The sequence below is a fragment of the Aquarana catesbeiana genome, linkage group LG06, assembly GCF_042186555.1.
Source record: "Aquarana catesbeiana isolate 2022-GZ linkage group LG06, ASM4218655v1, whole genome shotgun sequence".
Classification (NCBI taxonomy): Eukaryota; Metazoa; Chordata; class Amphibia; order Anura; family Ranidae; genus Aquarana; species Aquarana catesbeiana.
In genome coordinates this window covers 349,945,568-349,970,136 of record NC_133329.1, presented here as the reverse complement: position 1 = coordinate 349,970,136, position 24,569 = coordinate 349,945,568, and the positions used below count along the sequence as shown (strand labels likewise).

General features: G+C 41.1%; 1 protein-coding gene across 4 annotated transcripts in view; it reads right to left on the bottom strand.

Moving 5' to 3' along the window:
- Nucleotides 1-504: 504 nt before the first annotated feature.
- COBLL1 (cordon-bleu WH2 repeat protein like 1) overlaps nt 505-24,569 on the bottom strand; it is a 197,741-nt gene continuing 173,676 nt past the window's right edge. For 3 of the 4 annotated variants that reach the window (XM_073634023.1, XM_073634024.1, XM_073634025.1), the window contains 4 exons: nt 22,763-22,827; nt 16,661-18,498; nt 9,617-9,772; nt 505-1,271 (listed from right to left, as the gene is read on the bottom strand). In XM_073634023.1, coding sequence (XP_073490124.1) covers nt 1,185-1,271; nt 9,617-9,772; nt 16,661-18,498; nt 22,763-22,827 — 2,146 coding nt within the window. In that variant the 3' untranslated portion in view covers nt 505-1,184. The remainder of the gene's footprint in view (nt 1,272-9,616; nt 9,773-16,660; nt 18,499-22,762; nt 22,828-24,569) is intronic. The other variant, XM_073634026.1, reaches the window with a different exon arrangement.

Sequence of the window (24,569 nt, the reverse complement as noted above, 5' to 3'; positions counted from 1 at the left end):
TAGTGGAATTATAGAATGTGAGTGCTGAAAAGGTCTGCCTAGCAAAAATCATGTGTTCTAATAGGAAAAAACACTACAGACAGCCCTGCAAAAATGCAAGCACTGTTGACAATAAATATGCAGTAAATCTAAGGACATATCTAGGGATGTCTGAAATTATACCTCAAGCTCGGTGCTGTATTCTGGGAAAAGTAGTCACACAATTACAGAAGTAGGGGGATAAAAATGCTTGGAAAACCTTTACACAGGGTACGGTCATCATGACTTCAAAAAGTAGAATACACAATTTTGACATTGAATTGGCAGCTTTAAGTTTAAATGGGAGAGGACATTTAAATACAATTGAAACACAAAATAGCTTTTTAGCAAATATACATTTTTTTCAATGACAGTGTACAAGTAATCAAAAGGCACAAAAAAATAAAACGTGTTAATTGTGGGGAAAACAAAAATGTCTTGTAAAAAAAAAAGCTTTGTGCAAAAATATAAAGAATGATTCCTTAATTCCAACTAAATTTTTATTTGGCAGTGTAAAATCCAATTAGAAGTTGTAGGCTACAGAGGAAATTTTTGTATGCCTACAGAACAAGAGACAAGTCAAAAAGTGAACACGTTCCTTAAAGCTCATGTTTTACCTTTACAACATTAAAACATCTGTCAGAAAATACATACAAACATAGATATTTAAAGGAATTTGTAGATTACAGTCACTATAACACATACAGTAACATTCTGATTAGAAATTCTGTCAACACTGCTTGCAGCAGATTTAAATTATCTGTGACACAGAGGCAATAATGGCAGTTATATACAGTCAATTTCAGAAATCAAAATGGTTTGAAGAATCATTACATCATGTTCTGAAAACAGGAAACAAACAAGTTGCAGCATTTCAATTTACAAATAACTCGTAGGTACTTAACTCTATAGGCATTTCCTATTTTAGAGATTTTTAAATTTTAATAACCAGTCATTAGAACAAAAATAATTAGAATTATAGAAAATGTCAGGCTGCATAGGTAATTACAAAGCCCAAAAATATATATATTTTTTATTTAAATTTTCCTATGAAAGTTACTGAGATATTATATATCAATATATACCTTAATTTAACAAAACTTAAACTTAAGTAACTGGTACATTCAAAGGACGTGAAGCAGTAAGAACGATTCTTGGCACTGCGTCTAATTTTCGGGTAATGTTTGTGAGAAAGCTGGATGGCTGATTCGAGATTTTCCATTAACGGAAATGGTGTTAGAGCGGATAGTGATCTGGAACAAGAGGGGGGGGGGGAGAGAAATAGTAAATTTAGAGCACTGGAATATATAAATAACAAGCATAATTTATCTCTCTCTCTCTATATATATATATATATATATATATATATATATATATATATATATATATATATATATATATATATTTTTTTTTTTTTTACTTTTAAGAAAAAAGTAGAATAAATGCTCTCCCAAAATTGACCAGAGCATAATGGCCTTTGATAGACCACTATGTTCCAGCAGATTTTGACAGGAGTCTTTTTTGCTCTGAGCAGTATTTGTAGCTTTATTTTCCCCCAAGCCAACACTTGAAGTTGGGATTCAACCCAACCCAACACCAGGGCTGGGATCCAACCCTCCCCCAAGGTCCTAACCCAAGTATCAACCCCCTTATTCCCTTTCTTCTAACATCTATTCTTCTTTCCAATCACATTGAACCATTTACTTATGATGAGAAACTAAATTTTCATGCCCCTTGGGAGTCCTGTGTATCATCCTTTGTCACTAATATGATCTCGGCCAGAGACCGTTTTATGCAGGTCAAGTTCCTCCACAGAGCCTATTATACTCCAAAGCGATTAACACTTATGAATCCTAACACTCCGGTGGCCTGTCCTAGGTGTGGTCAGAGTTGTGCTACTTTCTTTCATATGATATGGTCCTGTCCTCGCCTTAGGGATTACTGGCTTGAGATAGCTGACACCCTTAGTCGGGTTACCTCTCTAGAACTGGTCACAGACCCCAAATTGATGCTGCTCAATGTCTTTGACTCTAGGGTAAGGGGTAAATACACTAGACTATTTTTGAACTATGCCACATTTTACGCTCGTAGAGAGATATTTCTTCACTGAAGGACAATGCCTCACCCACAGTATTCTTATGGCGCCTTAAATTGAATTCGGTGCTACCATTGTATAAACTTACCTATACTAACCGTAACTGTCCTGCCAAATTTGACAAGATATGGTCGGGTTGGATAGATGTGTGGGGTACATTGGGGGGAGGATGACCACCGCGATGAGGCTGTTGGACCCGCCCGATAATAGTTTACCACTGTTTTAATTTTCTGAATGCTTAACCATTGTTTGAGTACTGTGAACCTAGCAAGATGGATGTGGTCCTTCCCCGGCCCCCCCCCCCCCTTTTTCCCTCCCAGTCCCTCCCTTCTTTTCCACCCCCCCTTCTCTCCCCCTCCCCCTCTCCAAGACCTTCTCAACTATTAGTCCTGGAACCTATTGTCTTTGATCTCAACTCCTAATGTGATGTAATTCGTCACCTCTGCACTTTTTTATACTGTTCAAGATGTCGCTCATTTGTCTTGTGACAACTCATGTGATAATATTTCTGTGTACAACTGTGTATATGCATCGCTTGTATTGTAAATATTGAATAAACATTTTTTTCTTGTTAAAAAAAAATTTTCATGCCCCTAAAATGTATTACTTAAATAAAATGTAAACCTAAAACACAAACTGAAATACATATCCTATGCCATTTAAATTTATGGAAGCTTCTGTATGATTGTAATTGAATCTGTAATCATACTTGAGTTTATGTTGATGTACTTGAAGTGCTAACACAAAAGTTTTTGACATTCTCATGGATTAAACTGTATGTATAGCCAAAACTTTCTTTTAGTTTTGGATAGAGTTGGAAAATTAAAACCCCTGCCAAATTGTTATTGATATCTGTGCCCCCGTTTGCAAGATTCCTCCCCATTTGTCTTCTGACCACTGGCACAAGACACAAAATGATGGAAAAATTCCAAATTCACTATAACGAGAAGTGGTGGAAATTTCCCAACATGGATACCTGTTCCAGTGACAACTGTCTAAATTTTTCCCTCACCTTGTAAGGATCTCCTCTTGTTACATGCTGCATTTCCAGGACAGGAAATAGATGGAAATCTTATAAATGGGACAACACAGAATAAACTGATGGGGATTTAATAATTTCCTTTACTCTTCAAGCCGAAAAGAAAATACGTTTTGGCTATATATACACTTTAATTATATACATTTTGTGTGTACATGTTCGATAAAATTAGTTAACCAACAGACTTTCCAACTTGTTTACTGCTAAATTTATTTAAACAGTACAGTACGTGTCTCTAAGAAGATTCCTAACAGAAACAGAGTTAGGATTCCTCCTAGTGGCAGATACATTCTATGGTTTTTTCAATCTGGGTTTGCTCATAAATGTAATTCTGAACTCAAAACATAAATATATTACTGAACTCTAAAACACTGCTGGTTGTACTGATTTGGGTGTACAATTTTGTGTTAATAAAGGCGTTTAAAAAGAAACTCCAGGCAAACCTCCTAAAATATTTAAAAAAATACACCTTTAGGCTTTTAAATGAGCATTTATGCCATTTAGCATGTTCAGTGTTATTAATCTTGATTATTTCACGTTTAAAATTAGGCTATTTTATTATTCACACTTGCCCTGCATGTGGTCATCCTAACTGTGGGCAAGTGAAGCAATGGCCAATCCAATTCGCTCTGCATTCAATGTAAAATATCACACATGTGCACTAGGTCCACGTCTCAACCACGCCTGCGCACTAAGCTAAGTGCTAAGTCCTTCCAGCGCTTGGTCTGCACGTTCCTATAGCAGTGGCAGTGAACTGCCGCTGTTATAGCAACATGTAAACAAAGGGATGGAAAAGCTGTACTTAGTGTGGCCCAGATATGGACCTAGTCCGATATTTTACATTGAATGTAGGGTGCATATTTTTTAGAGGTCATGGTTTCACTTGCCCACAGTAAAGCTGGCCACGTGCAGGACAAGTAAAGGCACAGTGCATTTCTGCGCGCCCCTGCCCATCTCGGCCCTCATCCGGACCTCCTCCAACCCTCTTCCACTCTCTTCGGCCCTCCTCCCCTCACAAGATAAAAACCCTTGACTCCTGGGATTAATGATGATAGTTTGTTTTTTGTTTGGGAACAACGTTGCACAACCGCGCAATTGTCAGTTAAAGCGACGCAGTGCCGTATCACAAAAAATGGCCTGGTCATTAAGGGGCAAATCCTTCTGGGGCTGAAGTGGTTAAATGCACACAAAGACATAAACATTGTGTAGCCACATATATATAACTCTATATGAGCAATGTCAAAATGTGTACAATGTCTGGACCACAACCAGAAACACTTCATTTAAACATCTGCTATATGGGAAGCATTGTTTAATGAACTTCTGTAAAGTAGGCACCTCTGACAATGGCAAAAAGTTGCCAGTGTCCCATTATAGCAACTTCTTAAATACGAAAATGCACAATGTGTTGTAGTCCTGGTTATACGAGAAATATTGTACGGTGCCTAAAGTAGCTCCTCTGAACTAAAACATTAGCGCTGCTCTATACAGAAATGTGGTACAAACCCTTACATATATCAACTGCCGTGACTGGCCTCAAGTGATACATAGAGATGAAACAAATCTTCTTACATACGTTGTACCAGTTTATCAGCAGCCCTCTCCTCTACAGCCATTTAAAGTACAGAATTTGCACAGCATTTCTCAGCTCCAGAAGGCCAGGGGGAGGGGATATGTCATCACACACTGCATGGCATAGAGCAAGGAGGACAGTGTAATCTGAGACCTGAGTGGAGAGAAATGACACCCCCCCTACACAGTCTCATAGGGCAACATGCACAGTTGAGGCCCTCAATCACCTGCTGTGCTGGGGGAGGGGGAATGGGGCTGTCTCCTGGCAATGCTTTGTGTTGACAGACTATCAGCTGTGACTTGTGCTTATAGCAGAGGAATGACAGAGCAGATAGAGATCACACTAGATTCTGTGGGTTGAGACATGTACACACTATAGAGAGAGGCGTTTACAATCACTAACAGTGGGCAGTTGCAGAGAATAAAAGCTGAACTCCAGGCAGCTCTAAAAATATACACTTTGTATCCATTAGAAATGATTAAATATGTTTCAAAAAATTATGTATGTACGTGAAAGTTCGAATCTCGGCCGGTTCAACAGGAACGGACCAAGATTCAAACCATGTGTGGGCAAGTTAAATGTACCAAGTTGATCAATCAAGTTTAGTACAAACAGCTTGCCGGATTTCCTTGCGATTATCGCTAGCAGCTGCTAGAGCAGCTAGCAATCACTGTTCCCGCAAGGAGCAGACAATTGCTCGGGAGGAGGGATCACCCTGTCAACACTGTCTGTGTTGATGGGGGGGAATCAAATTTCTTTCCTGCAACTACAGTTTGCAGAAATTTGCACCATCTATGACCTGCCTTAAAGCGTTCCTAAAGTCAGAATTTTTTTTATTTTAATAAAAATAACAAACATATTACACTCACCTGCTCTGTGCAGTAGTATTGCACAGAGCAGCCTCGATCCACCTTTTCTCTGGTCCCCAGTGGCCATCTTGGCTCCTCCTCTTCTTTGTGTGTCCCCATAGCCAGCCCCTATAGTGCATGCTCGCTCCCGACCTGTGTGTCTATGGAGTTGTGCTCCATAGACTTACACAGCGGGACTTAGGCCCGCCCCCCACTTCCTCCTCACTGCATTTGATTGACAGCAACAAGAGCCAATGGCTCATGCTGCTGCTGCTCAAATGCTGTGTGAAGAGGAAGAGAGGGGAGAATGGATGCAGTCGTGCACAGACACAGAGCTATTCTCTTCTCCCCTCTGTTCCTCTTCACACAGGGAAGGGGGGGGGGGCACAGGGAAACTGAAAACATTGTTTAACTTAATGCAAGCACTGCATTAAAGCGGAGTTCCACACAAAAATGGAACTTCCACTTTTCGGAACCCTCCCCCCCTCCGGTGTCACATTTGGCACCTTTCAGGGGGGAGGGGGGTGCAGATACCTGTCAAAGACAGGTATTTGCACCCACTTCCGGCATAGACTCCCATGGGAGTCTATGCCTCTTCCCGTCCCGACCGCGCTGTCTGCTGGGAACACACAGATCCCAGCAGAGAGCGGGGACCACTAGGGACGCGCAGCGCGACTCGCGCATGCGCAGTAGGGAACCGGGAAGTGAAGCCGCAACGCTTCACTTCCTGATTCCCTCACCAAGGATGGCGGCGGCAGCTGCCGAGAACCGAGCGGGTTCTCGGCGTCGCCTGCCGACATCGCTGGACCCTGGGACAGGTAGGTGGCCATGTATTAAAAGTCAGCAGCTGCAGTATTTGTAGCTGCTGGCTTTTAATATTTTTTTTTTTTGGCGGTGTGGGTGAACCCCCGCTTTAAGGTAAAAACTTTTTTAGGTTTAGTATCACTTTAACATCAGACTCCTGTAATCTCCATACAATAGAATAGAGCTGCACAATTAATCGTTAAAAAATCGTGATCTCGATTCACCTCCCCTGATGATCTCTTCTGCTGAGTTTGCCGATTCTTTCATATAAACAAGTGGAGAGATTATCTGCTCACTCAGCTGTCAAAAGAAAACATCCAGGCAGTCTGCCAAGTTTAGAACTTGAAACATTGTATCCAACTTCCTTCTTAGATCAAAGGGATAGAACTTTGCGGTGTAAACAAATAACCTGGGCAATCTGCCAAGTTTTAAACAACGTGTAAATGCAGGAAGTTTAACCACTTAAAGTCTAAATCTTTTTCTGACACTTATCAATCAATATTTTTTGCTAAAAAAAAAATTTACTTGGAACCCCCAAACATTACAGATTATATTATATATATATATATATATATATATATATATATATATATATATATATATATATATATATATATATTTTAGCAGAGACCCTAGGGAATAAAATGGCAATTGCTGCAATATTTTATGTCACACTGTATTTGCCCAGCAATCTTTCAAATGCAATTTTTTGGGAAAAAATACACTTCAATAAATAAAAAAAAAATGAAACAGTAAAAAGTTAGCACAATTTTTTTTGTTTTAATGTGAAATGATGTTACGCCACGAGAATCGTGAGAGAATCGTGATCTATCCTCTAAGCAAAAAAATCGTGATTCTCATTTTAGCCAGAATCGTGCAGCTCTACAATAGAACAAAACTAATAGCCAATTAGGTGTGTGACATGCAAATATACTGAAAAGGAACATGCCAAGAAGAATAGAGAGAGGTCTGTTGCTCACATTAGTGGTCTGCTTTGCCTTCACTGTCCAATTAGAGGTGCCCAGGATGTATCACCTAACTATGCACCAACCAAAAGGAGGTATTTTTACATTCATGCATTTACTCAATCACCAGTAATTCAGATTTAATGTCTACATGGCCAGTTTTAACACCTAGATAGCACTGCCAAAATGTGTAGCATTAGTTACCGGGGCTAACACTTGCCTGGTGTCCTTTCTATATTGTTGTTCACTGCATTATTAAAAAAAAAAAAATGGAATCAATCATTCAAATAAGCAGATGATCAGTTTTAGTAAGAAACCCAACAAAATGCAAAAGTTTAAATATTTTCCATGGCATTAACAAAGCGCTTTTGCAAACTGGACAGCCATTAAATAACTGTGTGCACAATCACTTTTTGAGCATGCTTATATACATTACTATTAGCTTTATATTAAGGATGGAGTTTAATTGTGGACTTTAAAGTCTTTATGTTGGTGACCATGCTACTTAAGTTGCACTCATGCCGGGAGACTGAGGAAGCACACAACTACAACTATACACCTGCTTATCGTGCCGCGTTAGTAAACAGGCTTAAAAAATGGTGCAGAAATGTGAAAAGTCAAATTCCATCAAGCATAGGTAATGTAAAGTTCATATTTAATTAAAAAGCACCGAGGATTATGTCTGACATTTAAATACGCCTCTGCTCACAAGACCTGCAGAACATTGGGCTTGACATTAGTGGAAAGCACAGTCAGACCAAAGTGAACTATTTTTCTTCTTTAAAAAAAAAAAAAAAAGAAGCCATTTATCAAACTTTTGGCCAGTTTATATATTAGCCTAATTGGTCATATGTACATGACTTAGAAGTTAACTACTGATAAAAGCCAACACTAACTAACTTCAAACTAAACTGAACTGGTTTACAAAGTAAAGGTCTAACCACAATAGTATAAAGAGAAATTGTGTTCTCAGACATAGTGTACTATAAAGTTCAATGTTATCGAAATATGTCCTCAACACTAAAGTAATCTGTGTAGAATATTTTAAGCTAAAAAACCCATTGCATTGGCTGGGAAATCATGTTTGTCAGGACAGAACATGTCAATATTAGATATTCAATTCTAATGACCTTCCTCAAATGGAATCTTCAAATAGTTTTAAAGCATTCACTTCTCCTGCTGCCCACGCCACCGATCAGTGCTGTAGTAAAGAGATCTTCTCGGTGGATTCTCAGAGATAGAAGAAACCATTATTTACCTGTTGATGCCTACAGCTGAATCTATTAGGCTCCATGCAAGGTGTAAAAAGGCAGTTTGATCCGGTCTTCTCTGACAGAGGGTTCCATCACCCCAAACTCGCTCATCCATGTCTTTATGGACCTTGCTTTGTGCACTGGTCCAAATTATGAGTGAATTTGAGGTGGAGGAACTTGACTGGTCTGCACAGAGTCCTGACACTCCTAAACCTTGTGGACAGCCTTCTCAGAAGAGTTGAAGCGGTTATAGCTGCAAAGGGTGGGCCAACTCAATATTGAACCATACGGACTAAAACTGGGATGCTATTAAAGTTCATGTGCGTGTAAAGGCAGGCATTCCAATATCAGGTAATATAATATACTGTATATATAAAAATAAAAAACTATTATATATAATTTATTTTTTTTTTTTCAATACACACACTTTAAAGACAGTATGCAATTTAAACATGCAAATCTAAAACAGAGAAGTTGGTTTGGTTGACCTTGTCGAGTCTAATGTTTTGCCTCATTTATCTGTAAAGAGACCATATCATTTTCAGGGTTATTTCTAATCGTTTATATTATTATAATATTGTATATTTTTCTTCATGCTCTGCAATTCACCATTACTTAAATCAGATCTACAATTACAAAAAAATTAAGATGGCCAAAATAGTAAAAATAAAAACAAATCTTTTGCTGCAATACTCACTTTTAATCCAGAGCTACCCCTACCACTCTTCCCCTTCGTTCCATCCCTAGGTCACTAGTCTTCCAGGCTGAATGACAGCCATTGTCATTTAACCCCCTTCTTGTGAGCCCAAGCTGTTATGAACCCACACCCTGGGATCACTGCACAAATCTTTTTTTCCCCAGTGCAAAGAAAGAGTTCAATCTCTCTATCAAAACATGCAAACTGAACAATGAATAAGGATCATCACAAAAAAAGTGTGGCACTTATAATGTGATTCTCTATCGGAGCATAAAATACACACGAGGTCTGTCCAGGTCTCTACACTCTCACAGATGCACTCACCCTTTTCAGCTTGGCAGCTGCCTCTCCTGAGCGAATGGCAGACAGAATGTTTTGGCGGAGCTCTTCTGGGTCAGAGCTTGGAAAAGATACTGTGGTCTTTTTTTCGGGAACAGGAGGTGGACTATGCACTCTGTATTTTAGTTCAGGGGTTAGTGTCTACAAAACAAAATTGCTTGCAGTAACACCATTTAAGAAGTTAAAAATATTAATACAAATCACAAGCATAATACAAACATAGGATTTCTTAAGTGCTCATGCACATGGGCTTTATTTTTCACACGGCAAGGGATGTAAATATGTGAAAAAATGAACGCAAAAAAAAAAAAAAAGTGCAAGGTGCTTATGCATGCTGCATTCAAAGCTGAACTTCAGGCAGATATGGAAGACACAAACCAACGCGGCTCTAGATCATTAAATAGAATTCCAGATATATTCAATTCATCTTAAAACTGCTGCCCTGCCCCTTCCTAACAATTATACTAACTGACCTGTGGAAGAAAGATCTGTATGCTTACCTATATTCAGGCCGCTCTGGTCCAGTCATGTGATGTGATCTCCTCAGTGCCGGCTGAAGGGGAGAGGAGAGAGTGCTGAACAACGGCTGGAATGCCCAAGCAGTGAACTTACCCATAGGCTTACTATGGCCCATCCCTTGTCAGCACTCCTTCCTCTCCCCTGAAGCTGACACAGGGGAGGGCGATCATGTGACCAGACCGTAACGTAGGGTTGCCACCTCATCCCTTTAAACCCAAACACATAGTAATTACACAGGTTCTAAGCCCAATTTAATGCCGATATGGCACAAAGGGAGTTTAATTACTACCTTAATCAACCGAAGAACCTGTGTAATTAATATGTGTTTGGTTTTAAAGGGATGAGGTGGCAACCCTACCGGAACGGCCTAAAAATAAGTATGCAGATCTTTCTTCCACAGGCTAGTTCATGGGTCCTCAACCTGTGGTCCTCCAGCTGATGCAGAACTATAAGTCCCATGAGGCATTGCAAGGCTGACAGATACAAGCATGACTCCCAAAGGCAGAGGCATGATGGAACTTCCGCAACAGCTGGAGGGCCAGAGGTTGAGCACCCATGGGTTAGTTAGTATAGGTGTTAGGAGATGGGAGGAGCAGTTTTACAATTAATTATGTATATCCTGGAATACTACTTTAGTCGACAATTTACATTTTTGCAGTGCAGTAACACGCTGGCAACAAACCCAAACATTCAGAAAATTATATGGGGCCTACAGCGCAAGAGCGTTGCCTTGCAGAGTTGGGGTGGCATTCCAAATTAATGACGTTTCAATGCAATAACGCCTTTTATGCATGTTACCACATATTGTGACATGGCAACACACGTCCTAACTGGGCCCTTACTCACATCTGAATTAGACCTAGTATTAAGATTAGAAAAGGGGGAAGCAGCAGAAGAAGCCTGTCAGTTGAGCTGCAGTGCTAACAAGGAACATGCTGAAAGGAAGAGAGAGCAGAGTGACAGAGGGATTAGATAAGTCTGCTGCGTCTCCTTTCACTGTCCAGTTACATGCCGAGGGAGGGACATGACCTGTAAAAGGGTCACTCAAATGCAGCAGAAAAATTAAAGGGCTTGTAAACCCTCTCTTTTTTTTTTCTTTCATAAAAATAACAAACATACTTATACTTAGGTGCTCTGTGCAATCATTTTGCACAGAGCAGCCCCGATCTTCTCTTCTGGGGTGCCCAGCCAGCGCTCCAGGCCCCTCCTCTTTATGGGGTGCCCCCACGTATCCACTGACACAGAGAGCGAGACTAGGCCCCGATCGGACCATCCATTGCTCTCTATAGAGCGGCGGATGTTAACGAACAAGTGTCTGTTAACACCTGCCGACATCTGACCCTGTCCGCTAAAAATAGACAGATGGGGATCTGTTCCCCATCCATCCGGCGGATCAGATTGGATCACAGTCAGATGGAAACAGACAGACGGTCCGTTTCCATCCAACAGCCCATAGAGGACAGTGGGCTGTGTCCATTTTGCATCAGCGGAGTGGACATGGACCTGTCATCTACTTGCTCAGCGGAGATCAGTGGAGAGATCCCCTGCTGAGCGGGCAGACTCTGCCATTGTGTAAGGAGCCTAAAGCAGAATTAAGCTTCGTTGTTTTTTTTTTTTTTTTTTTTTTTTAAATGAGCCCCCAGGTGGTTTATGCCATAATGTGCTAGTATGCACAGCCCATTATGGCACACTTAGAAGTCAAATTAAGTCCTCCAGCACTACAGTGGTCCCAGGGGCTTCTATCATTGGCTCTTCCTTCTCAATGCGCTCTGTTCAGTCATTTGAATGGCACACAGGAGATCATGCGCACAGGAGTCACTTCATTGCGGCATAGAGCAGTGCCATAAATGTACTCTGCGCTGCGCATGCACAGCTCAGTGTACATTGCTGCCAACAGGCAGGGAGAAGCATTTATGAGAGAAAAGACCACTAGGCTCTCTTCTTATATAAAAACCCTGGCTGTCGGTTTTTCGAAATTGCTAGTTAAAAAAAAAGTTAAATTCCGCTTTAATTACTACATGGAGAGTTATGAAAAATTTCAACCTTGTGGAAAACCTTCCTAGTCAATTTATAGATGTTCTGGAAAACAAACTATGAATAAACTATCAGGAAAAGCCCATGAGCACGAGTTCTAAGAACGAGACAACTGTGAGAAAATTAGTAAAAATTAACCTGTACACGAAAAATAAATGCAATTTGTTAACGTTTTAAAAGGACATAATTATTTTAATCAGTGTATATTCAAAAATAGTAATCCTATCCAAGGATCAAATGGTTAAATAAATGTGTCAACTACGAAGACAAACAATGACAGTTAAGTAATAAAAGCACTGACATTCCATGGGAGAACAGAATATGATTCTGGAATATGCACAGAAAAAAAGATATGACGAAGTGGTGGACTGGTGACCACTGTCCCTAAGAAAGAAAGCAACTGGAAATCCAACCTTTTACGATTGCTACCTGAATTGAAAGTTAGGGAAATGGCAAATAGCAAACTGCATTAAAACCCAGCCATTCCCTAAAAAAAAAAAAAAAAAAAAAAATAGGATTTTTGGTTCATCTATAAAACTCTGTTTTTTGAGTAGATCACAAAGCACAGATGACTTGATATTCATGACTATTTGGGTTATGCTGCTGCCTTAAAGTGAATAGACACTGGCCAAAAAAAGGCAGGAATCGTTGCCCAGCCATAATGGCCCTCAGCTCAGCTAAGCCAAGCCTCAGTTCTGTAGCAAGCAATGAGGAACATGCAAGAGGGGAAGGATCTCTGTGTCCTGTGTTAAACCAAAAATCTTAATTTCTTAATCATACAGCACAGGGCACAGAGGATTCATGATGACTTATGCTGTCTAAAAACATTTAACCTGAAGGGTGGGCAACACATCAACAAGCCCAAAACCCCAAAATAGAACAGGGGGAAACCCCACTATAAGGCTGCCTGCAACAGCTCCAACATCATCCAAAGAGGGAAGCACTTTCTCACTGGGATGCTTTGGATTAGAACAAAAAAACCCCAAAAAAAAACAAAAAAAAAAAAGGACAAAAAAATGGCAACACAATCTTCTTTGGGGATGGTTTTACCCACAGTCACCTTGTGGATGAAGGCTTCCAAGAAATGGTAAAACAAGCATTCACCCTCAAAGGACAGCCTTGATTTGCTTCTTGTAGAGAAGTTCCACAAACCAACAGCTAAGCCTTAGGATCCTTCTCATTTGGAAACCTCTAAAAGCTTGCTCATGGATTCTTCCAAGGCATCTACTGAGAAACTCAATGCACTCTGAAAATCCTCCAGGAGCTTCCAAATGGCAGGCTCCTTCTGGTTTGGTTCTCTGTGCTTCCCCCAGACCTTAAAGTGGAAGTACAGCCAAAACACTAAACCTAATCTCAGCCACATTCTAAACCTAATCTATCTATCTAACCCTGTAAAGAAAATTGCTATACTTAACTTTTCTAAAGCCGATCCAGTCCAGTCTACAGTGTCAGCTGATCTGTACATTGAGAAAGACGACAAAGGTTGTGAAATGCCAGGGAAGCGACATCACACACAGAGTTACTATGGGGCTTCCGTTGTTGGCTGCCTCTCCTGCACACTCCCACACAGTGAAGCCGCCGCTGAAAGTTCAGCGAGGGACCAGAGCAGCTTCAGAACAGGCAAGTATAGCGATCTATTCTTTACAGGGCTAGATAGATTCGGTTTAGAATGTGGCTGAGAGTAGCATTACATAAGAGAGAAGTGTGGGATTCTTAAAAAGAAAAAAAAAAAAAAAATGCAGCACGTTTCCCCCCCTGCTTCTAAGACTGAGAACTGAGTGATCAAAGACGGCTGATCACTCAGTTTTCAGTCTTTAGTGAGCAGAAAGTTGGTGACTGTCTCCCAGCAGTTCACTGAGATGCCAAGCCAGCTGCCGGTCCAGGCATCTAGGTGAATCCCAACTTTAAAGTCTGTATCTTTCGCGAGCCTGGACCAGCTGAGTGATGTCAGTCGACAGCAGGCTTTGATCTTGATTTGATTTACAATACAAGTAGAGCCAAAAAAGCTTTGGCCATACTTCTCCTTTAGGGCTTGGCAAACTCCTACCACATAAACCCTAGCAAAGCCTGCAGAGCCACTTGCTCAAGAGAGAATTCCTTTTGAAGAGGGCCTGTAACCTATTATCCATTATCCTTTAAACGGTGGGACTGCCAAGGTCTTGTTTAAGTAGTTAATAATTAAATCAACAGAGTACCCCATTTCTTGTAGAATGCCTCCTCCATGGAGTAACGGTGAGCAAAATGCTTCAGTGGTGAAAACACAATCCTTTTCTGTAGGCCAGGGCACAGTAGAAAGGACATCATGAAGCGTTTCCTCCAATACCTAATCCCCCCTCAAAGGAGGAGAGGAAGATGATAAGTAGAGCACCCACATTTGCATCACAGGTGTTCCAATCCAGTGAGAATACCTGAGAGCTGATCATGCCAGATAAAGCTGCAGAAAATTCCTCCCTTAAAACAAAGGAAGTGGAGCATTGGGCCCCTGAGTCAGTGGTAATACCAAATAAGGGGAGCGATTCAGGGTTAATGTCCCCACCTGATGTTCGAGTGAGTACAGTCTCACTTGGTAATTAGGCCATAGTGACCAATCCAGATGAAGCCCTCCTCTAGCCTATTAGGATTGATGGGAACAAGCCAGGAAATCAGGACTAAGCCCTTACAAGGAAAATCTTCAGAAAGACATCCATAACCATAATCATCCCCTAAGGACACTACTTAATAACTGAGGCGTATCTGAGCTGGGCAGGGATTTCTGCGTTTTATTTGGTCAGTGTCCATTCATCTGACGATGACAGGATAACCCAAGTAGTCATGAACATCTAGTGTCCTGTGATGTACGTTTAAGAAAAGATTTGGCTTAGGTACGTTAATATAAGAGCTTTGAAGTCTAGGAGTATAAAAAAAGAAAGCCATATCTTTTCTCAGTTTTATTTACCAATAATAAGGATATGATCCTTGGCTCTTTAAAAATGTATGATAGTGCCGATATTTGACTGACTGGCTCTTGTATTCTATATTAATCTGTCCTGTGTATAAATATCACAGGTACTGTGTTGGTATTCATTTAACAGGTCAGTCGCGGAAAGGTCTGTTATCTATGGGAAGATGCAGGTAGCTTCTAGGAGTCTGTCGATTTTACCCTTTTAATGACAATAGCTCTTCAACAGGTTCTTACTGAGGGAATATCCAGCTGTTTACACCTTTTTTTCTTTATAGGATTTCCATGGTTGCTGCTATCTCTAGCCTGATTTTAATAAACAACAAATTATATATAAAAAATAAATAAATACATAAGGAAATGAATTTAACTCGTGAAAACGTTCTGACTTTGCTTAACATAACCCAGAGAATCCTGCAGAAACAGAACATTGGAAATTATTAAAGTGAACCTATGTTTTGTCCATGTAGGGCAAAAGAAACAGGTCGCTTTTATGTCCTTTTCTGAGTAGCACATAACTTTTACCCACCACAGCTCCATTCAGCTGCCAGCAGCAAGCCCTGGGTAAAGTGACAGTGGTGAGCCAATCACCAACCCCCAATGCTGGCACATGAGAGGGAGGAGAGTGAGCAACATGTTTCTCTATACTATGTACCACCAGCATGTTCTCTGCTCCCAGCAGCCTTGCAGACAGGGATAGAAACTTGTTAAAAAGAGGTTTAGCGATATGTCAAGTATATGAAACAAAGTAAAAGAATGTAGAACAGAACTGTATGCAGGCACCATAAAGTGCCAAACTGTACCTGCACTGTTAAAAGTTTACCATTCTTCCTAGAGTAGTACTGGAGCCCCTTTAATGATCCTATAATGAAACTGACCATCTGATGGGTTTGTATTTGCATAAGCACAGACATACCATGAACAATGCACTGTGGGATATTGAAGGGAGTGTGCCTATTTCTCATACTTGGAAGTGGATTGTCATCCTGGGGAGGCAAAGTTTTAGGTCATGTCGTCTACTATCCAATATCTTTTGATGACATCGCAGAGTTACTTTAGAAGGACAATGGTCTATAAAAGTTTCTTACAGATCTAAATATAGGGTTATAATAATTTTGTTGTAATTTTTGAAGCAATATTATAAAATTGTAGCTCATTGGCTAAACCTGACACCTCACAGAAGTTTTGGTTGGACTATCTTAGATCAGCATCATAGGTAGAAGGTACTTTTTTCATCCAGGCCTATATGAGAACTTATACATGAAGCACCGGAAGGAAAGATACTGGTTAAACAAGCTCCTTTGGTCTTGCATCAGACCTGCTCAGCTACAACATGAATAAGAAGAATGGCCCACACAGATTCTATTTGTATAACAATTACTTGCATGGCAACCCAATAAACAGTCAAAATAGTGATCAAAAATTACAAAACAAAACTTTGGGAAAATGGAGAAAGGGACTGAAAACATGGCAAATACACATATATATGTAAATGATAGTGTAGCAAAATTGGCTATTTTTGGTATACTAGTTATTACCTCATTTTCTAGGATTTCTTCTGAACTCTCAGGGAAGACCAGGGAATCTTTCTTGAATTCAACTGGTGAAGTGACTGATGACCAGCCAATGGGAGCAATCACATTCAATGGCTGTTTGACAGGTGAGATACTAGAACTGAATGACTGAGATCTTTTAACTGGTGATGTAACAGTAGAAGAAAAAGAACTGGAATTTGTACTTGTAAAAGGCTTGGGAGTAATAAAAGTACTTAACTTTGGCAAAGTCAATGGAGCAGACTGGCCAGTTAGAGAACTCAAAGTTCTGGTCAGCTTGCTATGCGATGTTGTTGAAAGAACTTCGGGTTTATAATCCTGTGGGACAGCTGGTCTGTCAGCACGGTAGATATCTGGTACAGTGCTGGTGTAATCAGAAATCTTCACTTGCAGAGGTGGTTCCAAGTCATCAGTCTGGATAGTTTCTTGGAATGTTACATGTTTTTTGTGTTCTACTGGCACACTGACAGAAGATACCTCACTTTGTATTGGTTTAACATGGCTCTCCATGGAAGAATGTGAAGTATAGATGTTTTCAGTTTCCAAATTTACTTCATTGATTGATCCAAGACCACCATTTTTGACCTCATAAGGTCTTCCCGATAATTCTGATCTATCTCCAGGTAACCTTTCCTCTAAACCGGAAGACATATTTACTACATTAATTCTAGAGGGAAGAGTTGTAATGGTAATCAGAGAAGCTTCATTGCTGTGATCCTTAGGTTTAGCCGTGCTGTTCGCTGCACTAGTAGAAGTCTTTGTCTTGGCAATTGCAGATGTTACATACATACTGGAAGCTCTCCTCTGCATTTGTAAGTAAAAGGAACTTGGACCTTTGACTGGGCTTGTGGGCTTCGGCTTTGGTTTGACCTCAGGAGCAACTTTATTTGTACTTAAGGCAGGTGCTGCAGATAAACTTCTAGATAAGGCAAGATGGTCTCTCTGACTAGGCTCAGAAACACTTTTTGAAGCAGTGTTAAAGGAATAAGTTGCTGACCCTTCTGGTAAATGGTGTCCATTTTTTGTTTGTGACAACAGTATATCTTTTTCACCTACAGCTGATGTATTATTGCCGTGTGTAACAGTATGACTTATCACATGTTCATTCATTGGTCTGCACTCAATATTATGGACATCCTGTGGACTTTCAGATTCCATGTATTGCTCAACATCAAACGATCTCTGAGGAACAATTTTGTAAGTAGTCATTCCGATCTTGGGAAGGTAGTCTCTAGTGATTTCATTGGAAGGCTTAGGCTTGGGATCAGAATGCTGTCTATAAAATGGGAATGTTTTTGATTGGGAAATCAAAGAACTCTCAACACTGCTCTCATCAATGGTCTGTGTGTGCATATTTTCCCTGAGATTGTCAACTAGTTCCTGCTTACTTGGTTCTTTCCCAGTTACAGCCATCTGCTGGCCATTAAACTGTGTCAGCTGGCCTATGTGACCATTAAGTTTATGCTGAACATTGTCTGTGCTACTCACAGTTGTCAGGTAAGTAGATTCCCGGGAATGTAAAAACTCCTCTGAAGGTTTCTCTGCATCATTGTCAAAGTTAACAGTCTGGACAGCTGAATCCTGCATTGTCTGGACAGCTGAATCCTGCATTTTTCCCTTTTCTGTGTTTGTGCTCTTCAGATGCTCATGTGTTTCATTCTCTGTAATGTGGCGGTAATCTTGAAAAACAATATTTGTATCTTTGGTGTGTTGTTCAGAGGATAGAGTTTGGGAGCCTTGCTCCAGAACTACTGTTTTTGTTGTAAAGATTTGATGGTTCTCTAGTTCTGCAGTTGGAGTTGAAGTTCTGTTTTCAAGCTCCACTTTAAGGGGGAAAAAAAAAGACAACAAAATATTACACAGGATGTGACACAGCAAAGGCCTACTTCATCAAAAATTACTAAAGATTTGTAACATTTCTGGTAGCCAAACTAAACCTAAAATTACAGGTTTTAACATTCAGCCAGAAAGGATTTTGCTTGTTAAGTGATAGCAAGACAGAGAATAACCATGATATGGAAATTATAATAATCCAGAACTGTTCCTTTTTTGCAAGGTTGGGCTAGCAAATAAAGCAGCACTGAACCGCCAAAAATGTATTATATTGCAGCTTACCAATTTTTAGATATAGTAGCTAATTCAGTTTCCTTTTTTAGATTTTTTTTTCGCGATCTTTTTTTACCTGGTGATTCAACTAGTAATACAGCTTTAATCACTGGTTAGTGGGCCTGCAAAATACCTCTAACAAAAAATAATGAACTGCAACTAAAGCAATTGCTGACAAATTAAACCTTGCTGACAACCAAACAAAAATCTTATTGCATTTGAATTCCCCTAGCTTTTTGACACTACACAGTAGGGACAAACAGTACAGAAATCATTTTAGGAATCCTGAAATTGAAACAACCATGTTATGAAGAATATGCCATTTTGGTCTTTGAGCTGTGAATTTAAACATCTTTAAAGCGTAACTCCACTTTTGTTGAGAAAGCATTCCCCTCTGGGTGATCTATGTGCATTGCAGGGATTTTACCAAACTTTGCTGCAGATTCCTACCTTTTGTTATTCTGAAGAAATCCCTGTGTGTTTATCTGTATCCATGTGGAAAAGTGAGTCTAATGGAAGTGGTTTCATAATTATCAATCAGCTGTGCACCTGCAGGACTCTAGAGAAGAAAGCTGCTGGGCCTGCATCCCATTGGACGTGAGTTCCTATTGAGCATATCTCACCAAAAATTACATTTTTGTTGCAGGGGATGCCTGAAATCTGACTGTATGTTAGGGCAGACTTCTGGGAAAATCAGTGAGCCAATCACAGAAGCAGGAAATTACATATCTGGGGGAGCGTTCTGTACACATTCTGTGTACAGAACGCCTCCAGGTAGCCATATTGCATTGCATTTTCAGAAAATTACAAAGCTGCAGATTGAAAAAGGCAATTTTTAATACCTTTCAATTACAATATGACTTGTGTCGCAATTGTATACACTATATTTTTTCTTTGCTATTTTTTTCCCCACGAAAGTTGAGTTACCCTTTAAAGATTCAATATAACAACATTTTTTACACATTATAAGCTTCTAAAGCAGTAGCTTGAAATTTTCCTTCACAGTAACAATTTTCAACAGCCATTTTCCATACGTCACCAGGTGACAAACGGAAAACTCTAGCCATGCATATCACTCATGGAAAATATATCTTGGAACATTTACACTGCGTCACAAATGTTAAGCTGGATAGACAAGAGAAAGGCTAGTGTCTGAGCTTTGCATTTTACATTTTACTGTTCCTACCCTAAGGAACAAGTGCAGGTTTTTTTTTTGTTGTTTTTTTAAACAACATATCCCTAATAGTTACACGATTAGAAGAGACCCTGTGACTAACTTAAAAAATGCTGGTAAAAACAGAAAAAAAAAAACTAAATACAGTTTTTGATATAGTAGGGAAAGGTCCTTGCTCCTATGTGTCCCAATGACCACTGTCACAGAAACTGGGAATGATGGGAAAAAACAAAAATATTCCTCACCAGTAGAAAAATAGAGGGGGCACAGATGTCCCCTCCAAAAATGACATGTAGTTTAACTATTCTATACTTTATCCAAAATCCCAGGCAAAGGGTGTGCAAAATTATACCTAAATTTTTCAAATGTGTAACGTGCCACTTTATAAAACCTGTAGACATCAAATAAAATATGATTTAAACACATATGTATGGGGTCCTTTCAGAGGCTATCAACATATTTAACAAAGTTTAAAGTGGTTGTAAATCATTAAGATAAAAAGCCTTCTGTGTGCCCCCTCTCACAGCCCCATCTCGATCCAGCAATGTTGCAGGAGAGACTCGGCTGTCCGGGACTCTCCCGCTCTCATTGACTGAGACAGCAGCGAAGCGCCACTGGCCCCCCGCTGCTGCTAATCAAAGTCAGTGAGCCAATGAAGAGAGAGAGGAGGTGGGGCTGGGCCGTGGCTCCGTGTCTGAATGGACACAGGAAGCTGCGGCTCAGGTGCCCCCATAGCAAGCTGCTTGCTGTGGGGGCACTCGGCAGGAGCCAGGAGTGCCGAAGAGGGTACCGATAGGAGGAGGAACTGGGCTGCTCTGTGCAAAACCATTACATAGAGCAGGCGAGTATAACATGTTTGTTATTTTTAACAACAACAAAAAAAAAAAACACAAGACTTTATTATTACGTTAAGGATCAGGTTCACTTTAGGATAAAAACTTCTTAGCCTTCCCACCTAGCCTATTCTAAGTTGCCCCTTGTTCCAAGGTGCCCACTTACCAATTAATTATACTTTAAGGAGAAGTTCACTTTAAAATTAAAAAATAAAACATAAATGCACTTTTTTTTGCAGGTAAAAAAAAAAGTGCTTTTTTTTTTGGAGCCTGTAAAGCATTGCACCATGAAAAATCAATGAACTACCATGGCCCTCCACAGTGCCATGGTACTTAATTGAGAACTACAAGCCGACATCCACAAAAAAAGGGGGGGTATTGGGCAGCATTGGAAACATTTTACATGTTCCCAAAGGTGAACTTATCCTTTAAAACGTGCCTTATCTGTATGGATTTACCTTGCAGGTGTAGGCAATGTCAGACTGAAAACAGTGTGGGACACTGCCGTTAGAATAGGTGGCTGGGGAACAGGGTCCAAAGCTTTCATTCTAGAGTTAACCAGTCCCCTTAATGAACAACTGCTGAGATCACAGGACAAATCACCTAGAGACTGTTTTATTGCTTATATTAACCACTTGCCGCCCGCCCTATTACAAAATGACGACTGCAAAGTGGTTTGATATCCCTGAGCGGACGTCATATGACGTGATCAGGATACCGAGCCGCTGCGCGCCCCGGGGGCGCGCATCGCGGTGATCGTTGTTGAGGGGTGTCAGTCTGACACCCTGCAACACCGATCTAAGTAAAGTCTCTGACGGAGACTCTTTACCATGTGATCAGCGGTGTACAATCACGGCTGATCATGATGTAAATAGGAAGAGCCGGTGATCGGCTTTTCCTCACTCGCGTCTGACAGATCGGCTGCTCTCTTGACAGAGGGGGGTCTGTGCTGATTGTTTATCAGCACAGCCCCCCCTCGGATCCTACCCAGGACCACCAGGGAAGCCAGCCACACTGGACCACCAGGTATGCCCCCTAGACTCCCAGGGAAATACTAATCAGTGCAAAGGCAGCTGCCAATCAATGCCCACTCCAATGCCTACCACTGCCAGTGCCACCAGGGAAGCCTATCAGTGCCTCATATCAGTGCCACGTATCAGTGCCCAGCAGTGCCGCCTATCAGTGCCCAGCAGTGCCGCCTATCAGTGCCCAGCAGTGCCGCCTATCAGTGCCCAGCAGTGCCGCCTATCAGTGCCCAGCAGTGCCGCCTATCAGTGCCCAGCAGTGCCGCCTATCAGTGCCACCTTTCAGTGCCCATCAGTGCCACCCATGAGTGCCCATCAGTGCCGCCTATCAATGCCCATCAGTGCTGCATATCAGTGCCCATCAGTGCCGCATATCAGTACCCGCTCATTGGTGCCACCTCATCGTTGCCGCCGTATCAGTGCCGCCTTATGAGTGCCCATCAGTGAAAGAGAAAACTTACTTATTTACATTTTTTTTTTTAACAGAAACAAAAAGCAAAAAACTTTAATTTTTTTTCAAAATTTTCTGTCTTTTTTTATTTGTTTAGCAAAAAATAAAAACCGCAGAGGTGATCAAATACCACCAAAAGAAAGCTCTATTTGTGGGAAAAAAATGATAAAAATTTAGTTTGGGTACAGTGTAACATGACCGCGCAATTGTCATTCAAACTGCGACAGCGCTGAAAGCTGAAAATTGGTCTGGGCAGGAAGGTGTATAAGTGCCCTGTATTGAAGTGGTTAAGCGATTTACATCAACATACATATGTGAAAAAAAATAAAGATTTCCTCTAAAGTACTCTTCTTACAACATCAATCATATCTACAGCAGTTGTTGGTTTCTGCTGTGCTGATCAGTGTCCAACCAAGAATAATGGATGGAAGATATGAGTGTAAGACACTGTGCTCTTGACTGGTTGCTGCCTGTTATACATTAGATGTCCATACTTACCAATCTTATCATATTCAAGTGTTGTATTTTCCATCACAGTATCATCTCTTGACAAAGGGCTTGACCTGCACGTCAATGACATCACAATAAGTTTTAAAATGAACAATACGTGAAGAAAAAAAATAGTGTTGTCAAACACATCACATTCATACACATTCAGTCCTGCGTAACGTGTCAGTTAACCCTGAATTGATATTTGGAGTTGCTAATTTTTTTCTCTCTCTCAAAAACAATGGAAGAGAGGACTCTGACCTGAGTTTTCAGCTACTACCCATTACAGGCACACTGTAGTATATGCATATCCAGACTTTTTATATTACACAGAATAAAATAAAGCATTGCTTGAATTCACAATGACTGAGGCAGAGACTAGATATGCCACCAAGGAAGACATGGCAATAATAGAACTAAGAGACATGTGACAGTGCTGCCAATTAAATGTCCAATTGGCAGGCCTGAAAACAGAACTATAGCCAGAGCTATTTTGGCTATACTTCTGAGAATCACAGGAGTGCAGTTTGTTCTGCACTCCTGTGACCCGTTTTCCGCCAACAGCGGGGGCGTCACTCAGCCAGTCCAGGCTCTGGATCAATTCCAACTTTACAAAATCGGGATCCACCCAGATGCCTGGACCGACAGCCGGCTCAGCCTCTCTGTGATCCGCTGAGCGTCGAAGCTAGCTGCCCCCACCCCCGGCACAGCCCACAACTCCAGCGAGCACTGGAGGGGCAGAGCAGAAAAAACGCGGACTCTCTGCTCACTGAAGACTGAGAACTGAATGCTCTTTGATTGCTCAGTTCTCAGTCTTAGAAGCAGCAGGGAACACGTGAAGCATTTTTTTCCTTTTAAGAACCCCACACTTCTCTCTTATCAAAGGCTAGTCTCAGCCACATTCTAAACCTAATCTAAACCAGTTTTAGAAGCTGCGGGTGACAGATGCAGCATTAGATCGATGCTGCATCCACCTATGTCTATATATATATATATATATATATATATATATATATATATATATATATATATATATATATATATATATATATCTATCAACTGCACAAGGTGTGAACGAGGCCTTACTCATCAGTAACAAGTTCGGTAACACTAAGGGGGAGATTTACTAAACTGGTGCAGCTGTGCATAGTGACCAATCAGCTTCCAGGTTTTAGACCGGGTTCACACTGGTATGACACGACAGTCGTACGACTGTGGATCCGACTTTGCGCTGCGACTTGAAGTCCGACATCCGTCTGACTTCAATGAACAGTGATCAAACTTTGAACCCGACAATGCCAGGCACTTTGTGTCTGGTATGAATCTTTAGGGGAAACTCCATGCCAAAAAACGGTCTGGCATGGATTTTAAAGGGAACCCCCACGCTGAAAAAAACGGCATGGGGGTGCCCCCAAAATCCATACCAGACCCTTATTTGAGCACGCAGCCTGGTAGGTCAGGAAAGCGAGTGCCCCCCCCCTCCTGAACCATACCAGGCCACATGCCCTCAACATGGGGGGTGGGTTGGTACTTTTGGGCGGGGGGCCCTGCGCCCCCGACCCAAAAGCACCTTGTCCCCATGTTGATGGGGACAAGAGCCTCTTCCCGGGGTCTGCGGTCGGGGGGCTTATCGGAATCTGGAACCCTTATCGGTGGTTGTCGGGTTCTGCGGGCGTGGGGGCTTGTCGGAATCTGGAGACCCGGCAAAAGAGCGAGAAGACAGCGGATAGAGGAGACCTGGCAGGAGAGGTTGAAGATAGCGTGGAGAGGAAGGAGAACCGGCAGAGGGAGAGGACGTTGCCAAAAGTGCTGGAGA